Consider the following 17,008-nt stretch of genomic DNA (forward strand, 5'->3'; position numbering starts at 1 on the left):
CTCAGAGCCTTGCCCTTATAACATTATAAAAGTGTGGTGTCTGAGTTTTACTGTACTGTTGGCTCTAAAATGAGGATAAAGGTCTTTTTTCAGAGGTACTGCTTGTAGATGCTGCCTTTCTGCTGTGATGTTTGGTGTGGATGTCTGGCTCTTACCAGGATTTACAGGATAAATGGATGAAAGAAAGAGAAATAACAACATTGAAAGAATGCACATAGGAGGCTAGCCAAGGAAACTAATGTGCAGAACTTTTGCTCCCACAAGATTATAACATTTTGCTTCACAATGACAAAAGCCAGAATTGTTGCTTCAGTGGATAAGAAGAAAAGCCAGGATCTGTTCTGCTATTCTTGAGGAATCCTTTTAAAACCAGCCTTTTAAGAAGAGAGGTTAGATTTGAATTTCTGTCATGGAAGCAGTTGGAAGTAAAAACTGATTCTAGGTTATTGAGCAAGTCTACAACAATCACCATTATACTATTGTGCTACATAGTGCCAAAGATACTTCCATGGAGGATAGGTCTGTTAGTGGCCATAATAGCTTAAAACGGAACTTCTAGATAGACAGTCAGTATGCCTTTGATTATTAGAAGCAGGGTACAAAAAGTGTTCTGCTGCTCCAGTGTGCCTCTGGGATTTTCCCAGGGTCATCTCATTGGCCACAGCCAGAGTACAGGGTAGACTTTTTCATGACTCAGATGCAAAGTCAAAATGACCTCAATCATTTTTTTTTTTAAAGAAGATGGAGTTGGAGGCAAGAAAATGCTTTCCTTATTCCTGTCCTCCCCCGCCACACATACCCCTAACCCCGCGCGCGCACGCTTCCCAGCTCTGCTCCTTGAGGTCGTAGATGGACTCTTGATCTGGTCCAGCGAAGCAGTTCTTACATTCTGTTAGCATTCCAGCAGATGGCAGCAGAGTATAGAATGAAGGGTTGGCAGATCTGCTTGTGAGTTGATTGTACATTGAGTTTGTGGTAAAATTACCTGAAAGTGCCAAGTTTTGCTTTTTACCTTACCAGGAGCATCCACCACCTCCATAGCTGGTCTGATGCTACTCCTGAGTGTATAAAGCTTGGGCCTATGTTGTTCAGCTGTCTTAAGGGATTTATTTAACAAGCCATTGATACCCAGTTCAGCTAAGCTGTGTGGTTGGAAGCTATATACTTTGCTTTCCCCACAACATGTCAGAGTGCCCTAAAAATGATGGTCCTAATAATTTTATGGTCAAATGTAGCACACATAATTCTGATAATTTGAGGTTCCCTTACACACTACTTGATCTTCAGTACTCTTGATAATTTTGTTCACAGTGTATCTGTATTATAAACAATTGCACCAAAGATCAGTCCTGCACATTAAAGGCTGACTCGTTATTGCAATGTGAGCTTTTGTAGGCAAGACTCTGATTCTCAGATACATGTGCTTCCCACCCCCACCACACCATGTACCTCTGGAGTTAAACCAAGGCCCACGAATAATTTCCCTTTCATGCCAGTCTCTAGATCAGGAGTGGGCAACTTCTGGACCTCTAGATATTTTTGCTTACAATTTCCATCATTCCTCAGCATTGGCTATTCTGGCTAGAACTAATGGGTGTTGTAGGCCAAAATATCTGTAACTGATGGTAGATGGGTTTTGTAGGTGTAAGCCTTGGCATGTACTAAAATGGCGCACAGCCCAGTGGGCGGGAGAGGATACAAGGATAAAGGAAGCAGTTTTTGAAAGAGCAGCTAATGCAGCATAGCAATAAAGCACTATAAACGCTTAAGAAAAGCACTGTAGTAACAAATGGGTTGTGAATCCTAAACGTACTAACACAAGGAAAGCACAGCATTTCTTACTTAGAATATTTTTGAATCGCCTATCCACTCGAGCATTTGAGGCAGTTTATCCATTTAATATTGGGTATATGAAGTTTGGGGTACTGGGGGGAGATGGCAAGTAATCTATCACTGATTCACACAGATGAAATATAACAAGCAATCCAGCATTTTTTTTCGAGGCAAAATTAATTGAGAAATCTATTGGATGTTAACCTTCCCCTTAGATTCACTTCAGATGCTGCTCACTGTGTTTGGGGCATTTCTTTAAGGTTGTCCCCCCTTTTTTCCCTGGTTTGTGCTTCGTTCAATATTCTTGTCACAGTGCAGTGTGTTTTATTTCTCTCACAGGTTCTTACACCTGAAGAATTGAAGGCAGCCCAGACCTCAGTAGCCTTTGGCTGTATTAAGTATGCAGATCTCTCCCATAACAGAATAAACGATTATATCTTCTCTTTTGATAAGATGCTGGATGACAGAGGAAATACCGCTGCTTATTTACTTTATGCCTTCACTCGAATCAGGTAGAGGAATGATGTTTTGCTAGGACCTAGCCTTTACTTTTAAGTAGCTCTACTGAAATAAGACTTCATGAAGTTAAAAGACATTTCTGGGACAATTTATGCCCTACTCTAAGTTTTTACCTCTTAGGGCACAATCCTATGTATATTTAGACAGAAAAAAGTCCAACTCCCAGCATTCCCCAGCCAGCCACACTAGCTGCAGAATGCTGGGAGTTGTAGGACTATTTTCTGTCTGAACATGTAAAAGATTGTGCTCTTAGTTAATAATAATAGTTTCCAGGTGGCTGTGCTGATGTTCCATGAGCTGATTATTCTAATAAGTAGCACTAAACTGAAAAATTGAATTTAATGTGTTAAATTTAGCAGCCACCCTAATTTCAGACCCAATAGTAATTTAACCCTCCAAAGCCAGTGGGATTGCAGTAGATCCCAGCTGCTGTCTGAAATATTTGTAAAACATTTTTAGCAAAATTGAACCACTACATATTCCACATAGGAAAGGCTGACTCCTAGAGGGATGCCACTTTCGCTGGCGTTTTCATAGCGGGGTGGTTTGCCATTGCCTTCCCCAGTCGACATACTCCATGTACTCCTCAACTATTGTGGGCTTAGTTGTCCTGTGGTATTTCATCCCCTCCTAAGTTTTTAACGTTTAAAAAACATTACATTCAACTTACTAAACCATCAGAATTCCAGTTTAACGCTCTTGAAATGAATGGTAAAATGAAAACCAACTACCTAAGCTAACTGGGTCCATGCTGTAACCAGCACCTTCTCAAAATAAGGTAAGGTTGCCTGCATCATAAATTCCATTTTTTTGTGTGGTAATACCACTTCAAGAACACTGAAATACAAGTTTTCCTGTTCTTGTATTTAAAAAATATGTACATTCCTGTGTGTACAAAAACCTCCCACTACCAACCGCTGCAGTGGTCCATTCTTCTCCAAGTTGGCTTTTAACACAGGAGTTAACACTTTCAAAGTGCAAACTTGCAGCACTGATTTATTATTTGTAAAGTTCTTTTGGGGAGGCAGATGATCCCTATTAAGCTAGTGGGGTTCATTGGAGCCCTTCCATTATATACTGTGAGCCCAGTCTTTGACTTATGCATTGTAAGTTTCTATTTTGCTTTCTTTTTTTCCGTCCGTATCAGGACTTCCTGATAACCCAGTGAGGCTTTTGATAAATTTTAAGTATGAGGAGTTTAGCCCAATAATTTCTGTGTTCGACTATGTTTTGAGAATGTAATACCAATACAATATATTTTTATGTCGAACTGACTTCACAGTGACTCCAGTCATTAAGTTGGATCCAGCATCTGACTCCTGTGGACAGAAGTTCCTTTATTCTTCAGAGGCTTTCAAGCCAGTAGGGCATTTCCATCAGGAGGAATGGAGGCCACAATACCCCCTCCCCCCCCACACACTGATCTGGAGGGTTGGGGAGATACTATTGGGGGCGGGGGGAGATTGATGAAAATCATTCTCCTCCCTTTCTGCCAACAGAAAATCACCTTTCTGCCAACAGGAGCACTCTGATCAGAATTCTGCTTGGTGATGCTCCTACCAGCAGAATAAAACACTAGATCCAACCTTTTAAGTTTATTTCCAGCCAGCAATTTAAAGGGGTCTATTGCACGCCAATAGCAGATTAATATTGTTTTTAAAAAATGATGTACAAAGGTTAACCATCTTTTTCTTGCATCCTTCCCTTCCAGTATGTGCAAGGTTTGGGGGATGGAGACTAGGCTGGGTCTCTTTAACAAGTCTAACATGAGGCTTGTTTCTATGACAGATCTATAGCAAGGCTAGCCAATATTGATGAAGAGACACTGCAGAAGGCAGCTAGAACTACAGAGATCATATTGGAACATGAAAAAGAATGGAAATTAGGCAGATGCATTTTGAGGTTCCCTGAGATTGTTCAGAAAATCTTGGATGACCTTTTACTGCACACCCTTTGTGACTATCTTTATGAACTGGCCACCACATTTACTGAATTCTACGACAACTGCTACTGTGTAGAAAAAGACAGACAAACTGGTGAGTTACCCCTTTCCTTTATAAAGATGAGATGGGACATGTATGGTGGGATGCAGGGCCCAGAGAAAATTAATTAAGACAGAGTAAGGGATGCAGGATTCTCTGATACCCTTCCCCCAGGGCCCTTGGTCAGCATCCTACACAGAAAGAACTGCTACATGCATTCCCAAGCTTCTATGTAAGTGGAAAGGCTAGAAATGTGCAGTTTCACAAGAAGTACATAAATCTTTTTTATGTAAGGTCCTACTGTGATGGGAAAGGTTACTTTGGTCATATAGACTGATTAACCTGAATGTTGAGTAACAGGACAGACCTCCTTGCCCAATGAGTTCTTATTCTGTGGATACAAATAAACCTTTTTAGGGCAGTGGTTAATCTATTCTTCCATTCCCCCTGCTGGCAGCATTGTTAGGGCAATTACTTTCCTAGCTGCCTGCCAATTTTAACATACATTGGTTTAAGTCAAGGCAAAACATTGATGCTGTTTTCTTAAGAGAGCATCACAGTGCTAACCTATTTCAGCTAAATGCATTTGCCTGATGATAGGTTTAAGCAGTAGAGTTCTGTAGTGGCTGTTTATATCTTGCTGTGTTGCAGCTGCATCCATAACATGGCCAAATAGTGAAGACAACCTTACTCGATGTGCCCAGTAATACTGTGCAGAAATGTAGAGAGAACAGGGTGGTAAGGGTGTCTTTACTACATCTCATGCTATCTTGTGCTGTTTGTGTTTCTTATGTAGGTAAAATAGTGAAAGTGAACATGTGGCGAATGCTCTTGTGTGAGGCAACAGCTGCTGTTATGGCAAAAGGTTTTGACATCTTGGGGATCAAGCCTGTCCAGAAAATGTAACTCCGTTGACTTGTAATCTCTTCTTACAGACTTGCAGAAATCAAATTAGTTGACTATCATGGCCCATTATCTGAAAATTAAACTAGTGAATGCTGAAGCGTTATTGTCTCTTCCTTCATGTAGGGCAGTTGAGAGAAATGATAGCCGCCGTATATAGGTCTTGTATGGCAATTGTATTTATATCTTTCTAGTGACACAGCATCACACAAACAGGATTCATGCAAATTCTGCAATTTGTCTAAATGTAGATGTTGTATAAATTCTGACCAAATTATGAAAAAGCCGGCAGGCTGTTTTTGTCAGCAAGAACAAGTAGCATCACACAATTTGGAATGTTTTAACAACTGCAGTGAAATGGGAAATAGAGGACAGAGTTACAGGGAACTCCTGTATAAAAAAGTGTTCATAACTACCAGGAGATCCTCTTGCCTCCTTTAGTCCACAGCCTACAAATCTCACAGTAAGTTGTGAAGCCTAGCTTACTACATTGATTGTTGCAGGGAGTGAAAGACACATAATACCTGTGCCATGCCTCAATAAGTCAGCCATAGTGCTTCACCTTTTTATTAAAGGTGCATTGTCTGAGCTTATACTCAACCATTTTAACAATATTTACACTATAAGTAAAATATCTGGCAAATACAAGTGGTTGATACAGGTGTAAAGTATCGCATCGTACATATTGAACTGGAAGTACCAATAGTATATCAATATATTTTCCTTTTTTCCACATTTCCAAAAATGCAACCTAGCTGCTAAATATCAGCTTTGTAATTAGGATCAAGTTTCTATGCTTAAGAACTTGTGATTTAACACAGCATTGGTTTTCCTTTTGTTTGCAAAGTAAACAATGGCGAAATTGCGGGCCTTGTCTTTTAATAGTAGGAATGTTATACAAACGACAAAAAATCAAGTATTTACTCATTACAGCTCAAAGAATCTATCTCGCTACTTAACTACTACTATTGAAAGCAACTGCTGCTCATAGAAGGGATTTCTGTAGCATGCCATCAGTAATGGGGATGAAGCATGTGGCACACCAGCAGAGTGCTGTGCATGACAATACACACCTAAAGCAGGTAAAACACTCGGCTGCCCCTGTATATATCAATACCTACAACACCACCCACCTTACTTTCTTTTCACCCATAGCTTTATCAAAGAGTGGCTTAATACTTACTATCCTGATGGAGTGGTAAATGAGATAGTGCTGCCTGCTTCAAATGGCATGCAGTAGAGCATATTCCCTGCTGCACAGGGAAACTGCTTGAACTAGTTATGACAGTAAAAGAACAAACTTTAGCTGTGCGTTATACATTTAATACCCCCTGAGGCCAGCTGAATTTAAAGCACTTGACATGCTAAGTGACTGTCTTTGTAATATATCTAAATGTGGGATTAAGTAAGTGGAATGTTCTCAATGGATAGCATAATATTAAGCTGTCTTAAATGCCTCAAACTTATTTACTTTGTTTTAAAGTTAGGGCATGTATTTGATCACCCTTGAGTTGTCTAAGTATTGCAGGTTTATCATTTTATGCATGGGGGAAATATGGAGGATGAAGAACTGCCCCATTATCAGTTATTTCACATCACTCACTAGTACTCAAGTGATGTGAATTTGTCAGCACTTCTGTCTTTACACACCCCTCCCTCATATCAACTCTACGAATACCATGCTCATGGAGCTGGAGCAAAAACTGTACCATCTACACATATCAGCAGAACTGTGGGGGTGGGGAGAGTTACATTCCGATTTCAGATATGCACCCCCCCCCCCCCAAAACCAAACCCCAGGTACATCATACCTCAGTGGTGCAGAAATTTGCATGAGTGAGGCAAAATAACGAGGTAGGAGGGACAATAAAATGGTGTGGGTGAAAAAGGAGGAGACATATAGATATACAAAAGGCGTAAACAGAACCATCGTTGCCTGGATGGGTGTCTCGTTCACACCAAGAACCTTTTTTTTAAATGGCCCCAGGGAGAGAAGTGAGAGCTGCCTATAGAAAACAAAAATCCTGGGTACAAGGTTGTCCCGTCCTCACCCCCAAATGGAGGAACCTCTCCAGAACAGCAAAATGAGAACTTTTCTTGCCTAGTAGAAACAGACCACTAACTGTTGGAAGGACTGGAATGCTGAACAGAAGAACTCTATGAAGCAAAGTTCTGTGAAAGGACCCCACTGTACTCTTTCCATTGCTGTACTATCTCCTTTACCAAAGTAATTATATTGTATTTCCTATAGATGTTCTGGATTACAACTCCCATAAGCTCTAGCCAGCATGGCCAATGGTCAGGGTGGATGAGTGTTGTCATCTAAAATAACTGAAGGACACCAGATTGCCTAAACCATGGGTTTTGCAGCTCCATGCTCCACTGTTTGGTCAACTGCTTGACTTCACACTGGTGAACACATTTTCAATTTAAAGAGCTCATTTTGGCATTAGTTTGAATGTTGCCTAGAGGCTGCTCAGAAAACAAATCAAACATTCCTGCATAAAATGTATATAACAGTCCAAGTAGATGTCTGTTCATGGCTTCTCAACAACAGAAGTCACAAATCTGTGACCAAGAGATACAGCATAATTACCTATACATGTGTCATTAATTCCTAATAAGTTATGGCACTTAAAACAAAAAAGCAGCGTAACAGCTGGGCAGTTTTCTAAGCCCACTTGGAGCTGCTAAGATATTGTACTTTCACATTTTTGTTGATAAAACATCTGAAATATATAAAATCTCACATATTACTTAAAATAGATTTAGAACAAAATGTTCATTTTAAATAACTTACTTTGATCTGTAATATTTAACATAATTCCATTTTCTTGGTATAAAATTTTTATATAAAACAAACATTAAGAATGGTGCATAATGTCAATCAATTCAAGAATATGCTTGAACTGAAAAAATATTTTATAAAGTTATTTAAAATTCTATTTATATATTGCTCTCTTAGTTGATCAAATTTTAATAAAGGTGAGTCAACTCAAGCTCGGGCTTTGAAAAAGGCAACTTTGGGCATCATGCATTGCCTTCACCTCCAAAAGCATCGAGTGGTCATCTTTGGTTTAGTTTCAGTAAGGTGAACTTTTGAAAGAATCTTTAATCCTTATCAGTTCTGCAGCACACACATGACCAAAAGCCCTGTTGTACCATTCCGTTGTCCGGCCCCTGCCAAGAAACAAATCAACACATCAGGAACTAAAGACTTTAGGTACTGGGCATTGTCTTCTTTGTCTGCACATTCCACTTCCATTAGTACAAAACCACTGCTTATTTAAAAACACACACTCAATTAGCACTTCTGAAAACTGGCACGGATTTTAGCTGGACATTAAAGACACTGTAATAGTTCAGAGTGTGTAGCAATAGTGTGTAGGAAGTTAGGCCTGCTTGCATGTCCTTACAGGTTTATATGACTATTATATGGAATGACTTTCCGAAATCATATATGGCCATGGTCTCTGGTCTCAAATAGTAAAGGAAAATCACTAAGCTTCTTTAACAACTTGTTCCAAATTACATTAACTAAAAACGCTATACTAAAATAAAGCCACTACTCCATTTCAGTCTATCTGATAAAAATAAGAAATAGTTACTGCCGTGGGCATAACAATTTGTGCAAAATGTACAACAAGCAGGTGGCCAGGCCAGAAATAGAACAGGAAGGGCTGATTTTTTTCATAGCCTAATCCTATTTTGCAGGGGAAACCCTTTCCCCTAAAAAGATTCAGTTTGATCTACAGAATATTGCTATTCTGAGGCTTGACAGATAAGATGAAGTTCCAACTGCAAAGGGAAAGGTGGAAAAAGATACCTGGTATCTATTCGACAGACATGCGTCACTTTGGATTTCTGAGAGCCAACTGCTTCTATAAGGTACTGACAAAGTAGGACCTGAGCTAAGATCCCACTCACAGTAGCACTTTCACTGTCCGTTGAGGTAGCTGCTAACACACATGTGCCACTTTGAGGATCTGTCCGCCAGGTCCTAAAAATAAGAAAAGATTAGACACCTCACACTGTTTCATTTTCCATGATGTTCATGAACTGAAACCATACTAGCTACATCAAGAGGTAATTTATATAATTACTTAATTTGCTTCAATCTCCGATGTGTATACATGACCAAGATATTATCCAAGGTTGTGTGTATGCAAGGTTGTGGGTATGGTATATTAGCTGTATGAAGATCCAAACCTGGATTCCAGCCTCTACGTGATAACAGACAGCGCAATCCTAATGTCCCTCAGGCCAGCTGAGGAAGGTCAGGATGTAGCAGAAAGGCCCATTGGCCCAGGAGACCCCCAGTACATCTTCTGAAAGCTCTGGCAAAACAGGGCATTCCAAGGGTGGGGCAGAGATGGTCTTGGATCCACAACATTTTCATTTCCTTGAAGAGCCCCAGGATTGGGCTCAGTAAGTATACCAACCTGGAAGCTGATAATAGTTCATTTCCCCTCTGGGGTGGGGGAATAAAAACACTGCTGGAGAATGCACAGGAACACCGTCACCCTAGCCAGAATGAGGCAGGAGGGCTTTGGAGCTGGCCGATCATCTATTTCACTTTCTCACTCCATCCCACTTAGATTTACTCTACTAATCAGTCTAAGGAATCTGTTGATGCTGATCAGCTAGGTTTACATTTGCCACATTATTAATTACAGAATAGCTGAATTTTCTCAAGAGAAGATATTTTAATATTTCTCATTTGTAAAATTTAGTCTGCGCCCTACAAACCTTTGTTCAGTCCCTTTTATCTTAACTTGTGGCAAAATGAAAATATGGTTCCATTTCAGGGTGTATTCCATCAGGAATGTCAGTCTGCTAGGGACTGTCATAGTATATAACAGTATTATAAGCACCGGTACTTCCAATGAAGTGATACTTTAGGATAAGACCATTTCTTGGTGTGTGTATGTGTTAGGATAAGAATCGGAACATCTGCCCCCATCTCCCCTCACAATCACAGTAGTTGACAGATGTGGGGATCTTCTAGAGCTCCTTACCTTAGGACCACATATTCTCGTGGAGGAAGTGGAGGCATGCTCTGTGTTGTGTAGTGGTAAATGTCTGTTTCATCATCTAAGATCTCTAGGATTTTTGTCTGCTGAAGACTTGGGTCCCATAGGTGCTGCTCCATCAGTACCCGATACAGAATTACTTTAGGGACAGCATCAATTTCAACAGAAGCTTTCCATAATCGGACATGGTAATTATCATCCACCTTGGAAGATAGTTAATTTATTAGGAAACCACTTGGCAGACTTCCATCTCCTCCAATGCCTAAAAGAACAATTAGGATGCGATATATATGCACTTACCAGGAAGTAAGTCCCATTAAACTCAATGAAGCTCACTTGTGAGTATGTGCACATAAGGATTGCACTGTAAAGGTATCAGGCCAATACACAGACCACTAAAAGCAGTGTGGCTAGAACTAATGCTGCTCCAGTAACAGCACAATCCTGTGCCTGTCTACTCAAAAGTAGGTCCCATTGATTTTAATGGGTCTTTCTCCTAGATAAGTTGGTATAAGATTGTAGCCTAAACATTTGTTAGATGTTGGGTTCAATACGGTTCCTTTATCCATTACAGAAGGTCATATCACAGCATCTCGGGGGGATACTCAACGTGATTCAAAAACAAATAGATTTTCTAGCTTGGGTAGCGGTGCTGTGGTGGCATTTGGACATGTTAATGTTCTGTGCCAAACTGTATCCATCTAATTAATGTATAGCTCATTTTTCACAGGATGCTGCTGCACGTTTTCAAATGGGGTAAGATACTACTTGACCAGCAATCTGGCTGATTTCATTCAACTGTAACGGCCATTTGCAAAGCCATTCACCGTATTAAACATCCTCACACCAAAATTACCTTTTTATATGCAGAATCTACTCCTTCTAAGATGGAACAAGTAACCCAGTTCTTGAACTTTTCCTTGGCATCTCGGAGCAAGTCCTGCATGGAGCGCTCCAGGGAAATCACTGTGCTGGAGTAGTTTGTTAAAGAGGTCTGATGTGAAGCTACTTCATCTGAGTTTTGATCATGTAAATCTTCATAACCTTGATCAAAACAGTAGTCAGGTATCTGTAAAATAATATAACAATTCAAGTTAGTCTGAGATGAAGAACAGGATTAGATACAAATAATTCTTGTATCTAATCTTGTAAACATGCATAACTTTCAAGAAATTAGTCCCTGGGAATCAGAGTTCATAGGGGATGTGTGTGGTTCAAACACACCACAAAAACAAAAGGAAAGTAATTATTTCCATGTACCCCGAGCATTTGGGAACAACCATGCAACTGCAGGTATATGTAAAGAGGTTACTGGAGATAGCATTAGCATGCTATGACAATTCTCAAACCAAGATGCTTCCCTTCAAAAATTGGAGCTTAACAGGGAAAAGTAGTATACCAAACTCTGTACTCTTTGGAGTTTTGCTCATAGCCATTAATGAGGCCACTGCTAACTCCCTGTGCCAAAGGCAAAGGCAGAAAAGGGCCATGCTAACAAGCGTTAAGCTGAACTGTCAAGCCTACTTTTGCCCTGCATTCTGCACAAATAGCCAACAGCCTCTCCCTCCCTCCCTGGTTCTTTAAAGTTTCCTCTCACCACATGGGCTCAACTTGTCTTTCCAGTTTTCTTCATCCCTTTCCCACACTTTCTTTGCATGCCAGTGGAGGAGAGTGAAAGCCAAGGGAGGAGGGAGGAATAAATGACTGAAACATCTCAGTTGATTAAAGCCACCCTTCTGCCTCGTCTGTGAACACCCTGCTTAGCCCTCCCGGCTACCAGTGCCAGGCGTTTCCAACAACAAACAGTTTCCATGCCTGGGTGGAAAGGCAGCGTGGCACTAGTTCATATCACATAAATGCTGCCAAGAGGAGTGACCAGAAGGTCCAAATGCCAAACATTCTTCAGCCTTACCAGCTCTAGTCTCACACTGGCAGGTCAAACTCCCACACACAAGACGATGCAATCAGCATAGTAGAGGAAGAAGAGATGCCAGCAAGTCTACAAATTGGGACTGAATGGGCGTAATTAAGTCCACGCTGTGCTCAAAGAGAGGGAGGAAAACTCACATTTCCACCTCCTCACTGAGGAAGTTTTAGATCAAATTCGGAAGTGGTGTTCCTTTTGTTATATGCTTATCATGAGAGCTATGTCCCTCCAGAAGAGGACAGGATGAGCCCACACCCAAAACCATTTCTCAGCCCATATTTAGAATGAGCCAAGGAGGAACCAAGGGCAACAGTTGAGTGGAGAAAGGAACATACTGAAGGATAAGGACAGCTTTTCTTAGAACATGCACCTTAGGCAGCCTGCCTGGGGTCCAAAGGGCCTTGTCCTCTTCCCCTGGCCCTGCCCCCTTCCTTCCAACCACCAATCGTTTGGTGGTTTCCCAGGGCTTGGGCAGTCCTCACCTCATTCTAAAAAGTTGAAATGCCTCTCCTAAGGCTGAGTTAAAGGCCAGAAGACCTTCAAAGCTAGAATACACTTGTGTTTTTTGGTACTTTGGCCCCACTCCTGTTTGTCTTCAGCCAGCCCACCACTGGAATGCAGCCACCAAAAGCGTCCCCAAAATGGAATTCAGGCTGAAAGAAGTTCTGCACCCCTGATTTAGAAGCACTGGCCTAAAACAAGACAGAGCTCTACCACGTGGTAAGTTAAACATCTCTACTATTAACCCGTTTTGGCTTTGAATTTTTCCATACAACGAATAGTAATGCGATGACTGTTGTCTGAAGGCTTATTTACACAAGCATCAGAACACATGGTGGTCACCTGAAAGGACTGTCAAATCACTAGCCAGAGAGACAAACCCTAGGTGGCATCCTCACAAGTCCAGTTCACCACCAGCAGGGATGCATCAAGCTCTGGATTCAGCTTTCTGAGTTATGTCAAAAATCATTTCTAGCATTTACAGTGTGCTGCATAGCCATATGCATCAACCCTTACATTGGGTTAAATGTTCAAGGGTACATTTACACTGGGCTAAACCAAACTACAAAAAGCATTTTCTGCCCATGGAACCAAGGCTAGGGCTCTTCACACAACACACTAACCCACACTCGGTGGTTGAGTGTGGTTGTTTGAACTGTGGGCTGTTTGCTGAACCATAGGATAGCATCTGAACACAGCCAGGGTGGCTTGTTAATCATGCAGTGTGGCTTATTTTCTCGAACAAGCCACCTTGAGAACCCATGGTTTGTTGTTGGGTTGTTCAAGGTGGTTAACAAGCCACAAGCCATCCTGGCTGCATTCAGACAACACGATAATTCACCCTGCAGAAAACGTGCTGCGTTCAGACAACACACTAACCCGCACTTCAACAAACAACCCTCAGTTCAAAACAACACACATTCAACCACTAAGTATGGGTTAGTGGGTTGTGTGAACAGCCCCAAAATAAAACATCAGAATCCACAAGCAAAAACTAGACTAAAGGAGGAGGAAGTCAATTTGGTTTGGCTTTAGGAAGCAAATACACCACTCTAAACAAAAGAACAATTATCTGCTGCTAACCATTGGCTTATTAAGAGCTAATTTAGGATTTGTTCTTCACTACTACCAGCAATTAAAAAGGAGCCCTTTCTAGCTACCAAAGCACGCAAACTGATACTAAGCATTATGACAGATGAAGGCAGCAAATAAAGTTAAGCTCTTCCTGAAGGAAAAAAACCTACCTGGAAGAGTCTGTGGCACTCCATTATCATGTGGGCCAGGCCTTGCGTTGCAGCCAAGTTCTCACTCAGATCCCTCTGGTCTGGTTTTCCAGTACTGTATTTCCTCTGGCTGGATCTGAAGAGGAGAATGTAAAGACTTGCTTGTTCAGATCACACCACTGAGGCCTAGTTCTCACTGAAGTGGTAAAATCTACACCTGAGTTTTACAATTTCAGACTGTGACGTGGGAGGAGGAGAAGAATGTGGTTTGTATGTGGTTTACGGAAAAGTATTCAATCAATTCCGTTCCTATAAAAATTAGATCTAGGGTTTACCCTAACCTTCTTCCCAACATACCAATTCTCTATTTATAGAGATTTGTTTTTCATATTGAGGAACATTCCATCATTTGTATTTCTTAAACCAATGACCTGTTTTTTGGTTTAAAGCATTCCCAAAGTAGCATAGAGAGAGAATAGAAATACAAACCTAAAAACAAGAACAATAAAAATGTATAAACACACACACGGCCCCAAATATAGCCCTGTAAACTGTGGTACCCCTTTCTATGGAGAACCTATGGAGTCCTATCAAAACAGAGTAAGCTTTAGCTAATCCTGGTCAGTTACATTTCAGTCAAAGGCATGAACAAAGCTCGCATGATTTGCCTATCATCATCATCAGAAGTGTTTAATTAAAGGCTGGCCTTAAAAGTCAGAGGGAAAGCTAATCACTTCACTCCAGAGTTCCCAATGCGTTTCCAGACAGCGCTAATTCATATTTCTAGCTTATTTGTGGCATCATGCCAATATTAAGATTGCAAAAAGTCTGGCATTAATCTCTAATAGTTTTATCTTGAAACATTCTTTGTGAACATTTTAAAAAAGGGTTTGTTAGATAAAGATGTTTGACTTTAATCCATGAAGATTAAGTCCTATTAGATTAAGTCCTTTTGAAGTTCCAACACTGAAAGTAAAATATTAGCAAATTTATTATCTGAACTTCAGGTTCAAAGCAACCTTACAGCTAAAACAATAGAAAGACACACTCTCCCTCTTTTTTTAAGCTAACTGCTTCTGCGGTAGTACAGATGTCAACAGGAAAAAAGGGACGATATAGGTCTCCTTCTCCAAAGTTTCTCAACTTCCAAAGGGTTATAAGTTTCTTCATCTGGAATTAAGAACTTAGCAATAGCATTTTCTATCAATTCTTCTGACACTTTCCTGGCTCTGACCATGTGTTCACTCTCTATGACTGACAGTGCTGCCATCATCTCAGCTTTAGATTCCCCAACCCCACCCCTTTCTCGGGAATGCTGAGCATCACAAGACTTGTTTTACAGCCTGATACACATCTGGGATGTGTGCTCTTCTTAAAAACACATTCTTCACATGTTTTACCTCTCTTCACCTCTCTCAAAGACTGAGCTATCATCTTAAAAAGCATGCAGATCATTTTTTCAACCCCTAATCTCAGGAAATAGAGTTGACACCATGGCATTAGCCTGCCACAAATATTCAACACACACAACCTAAAGAATGTTTGTCATGCAAATACATTTTTTTCTATTACTATGACCATCCAGTCATGAATAGACCTTTGGCACAGGGACAGTTCAGACACAACTATCTGTACCCACACAGCATTTGTTTATTTTTGAGATGTTTACTTTGCTTCCTAGTCCATTCCCACACAATTGAGGGGATTAGTCCATGTGGAGGTATGCAAGGCCCCCCGCACATCTCACTGCAGGTAAGATGAAGAAACTTCACTTTGGATAAATCTGGGGAATGACAAGCTGAGGTACATTCTCCAAAACCTCTCTGAGATGGATAGATGGATCAGCCAAACTTCTCTAGCCTTTTTCTATTGACCCAAAACTACTCCCATATTTAAAATGACATGTTTACCACCATTTTCTGGCTGCTTCTAGGGAAATGTTAGCTTGGAAGCAGTAGCCATTGGAGGACTACCCTAGGGCCCATTTATCCCTTGCTTCAGCCAGGTTGCTTTCCACATTGCTCTGGTAAAAAGACATCTGTTGGGAGCAGTCAATTATGTGGCTACTTCCCACCGTAGTACTGTCTGTTCCAGGAGGTGGAACAACACTGGCATGGGAAGTATCTCTCATGAAACCTTTGAATTCTTGTGTTATTGAAGCAGAATGGTATGGCCTATATAGTGACTGAGATTGTATGATCCTGTTTAGTGATGGCAGTCTCTAAGCTCATCACAAGCCACAAGTTCATTGGCTGACTTGGCAAGCGTGTTAAAACCGAGCTATCCTTGTCTCCAAACAAAAGTAGTACCTGGAATAGCCTCAAGGAATACAATCCATGCACCCTACAATGTTTGTTTGCTACAATAAACAAATATTTAAATGGAGCAGGTTAGCAACAACACTAACTATGGTTAAGAAACACATTACTCAGGAAGGAAAAGCTTTCCAGCCTTTTTTGTTTCCTAACATTCATCATTTATATTTAAACATTAACATGATGATATAAAATCTGTTAGGGACATCCTCAATTGCTACTCAAGCCAAGATGTAGGGTGGGATTCTTTTTTTCTTTGACTATTTACTGTTTGTTCTGGCAGTTATTCTATAATATATAACAATGCATGATTGCCACAATGGGTTGTGGCACGTGGTGGCTGCCATTTTGAATATGCAAGCTGTGGTGCATGCATAATGTGGCTTCTTGTGTCGTTAGAACCTGGGCAGCGTGAGTTATGTTCTAGGGTTATGTGAGGGTTATCTAACCCTCACATAACCCATGCCACCAAGGTTCGCACAACATGACAAGCCACAGTGCTTGCCTGCTGTGACTTGCATATTCAAAATGGTGGCTGGCATACACCAAGACACCTCTCAGGTTAATTAACCCATCATGGCTTAGCATTGTGTGTGAACTGGCCCATTGGCTTAATACATAAACACACATGGATAGAAAGGGCAGCCATATTCAGAATTGTATCTTGCACTGTATATACACACACACACACACACACTTAGCTTAGCAGCTATCCTACAGTTGTAACATCTTATCTGAAATAAGCTGCATTCCTAGCCTCACAGACCTATAA

General features: G+C 40.8%; 2 protein-coding genes across 3 annotated transcripts in view; one reads left to right on the forward strand and one right to left on the reverse strand.

The window, feature by feature from the left end:
* Positions 1-5,337, forward strand: part of RARS1 (arginyl-tRNA synthetase 1) — a 31,989-nt gene extending 26,652 nt beyond the window's left edge. Inside the window, exons 13-15 of the mRNA XM_084838629.1 lie at positions 2,173-2,345; positions 4,141-4,388; positions 5,131-5,337. Coding sequence (XP_084694755.1) covers positions 2,173-2,345; positions 4,141-4,388; positions 5,131-5,240 — 531 coding nt within the window. The 3' untranslated portion in view covers positions 5,241-5,337. The remainder of the gene's footprint in view (positions 1-2,172; positions 2,346-4,140; positions 4,389-5,130) is intronic.
* Positions 5,338-5,395: 58 nt separating this feature from the next.
* Positions 5,396-17,008, reverse strand: part of LOC146354317 (rho GTPase-activating protein 7-like) — a 113,460-nt gene continuing 101,847 nt past the window's right edge. For both annotated transcript variants that reach the window (XM_084838627.1, XM_084838628.1), the window contains exons 10-14: positions 13,943-14,057; positions 11,127-11,339; positions 10,256-10,473; positions 9,064-9,237; positions 5,396-8,417 (exon numbers count right to left, since the gene is read on the reverse strand). In XM_084838627.1, the coding sequence (XP_084694753.1) occupies positions 8,321-8,417; positions 9,064-9,237; positions 10,256-10,473; positions 11,127-11,339; positions 13,943-14,057 (817 nt within the window). In that variant the 3' untranslated portion in view covers positions 5,396-8,320. The remainder of the gene's footprint in view (positions 8,418-9,063; positions 9,238-10,255; positions 10,474-11,126; positions 11,340-13,942; positions 14,058-17,008) is intronic.

The sequence above is a fragment of the Heloderma suspectum genome, chromosome 2, assembly GCF_057233095.1.
Source record: "Heloderma suspectum isolate Gila_16-S chromosome 2, 16-S_ref, whole genome shotgun sequence".
In the NCBI taxonomy this organism is placed as follows: domain Eukaryota; kingdom Metazoa; phylum Chordata; class Lepidosauria; order Squamata; family Helodermatidae; genus Heloderma; species Heloderma suspectum.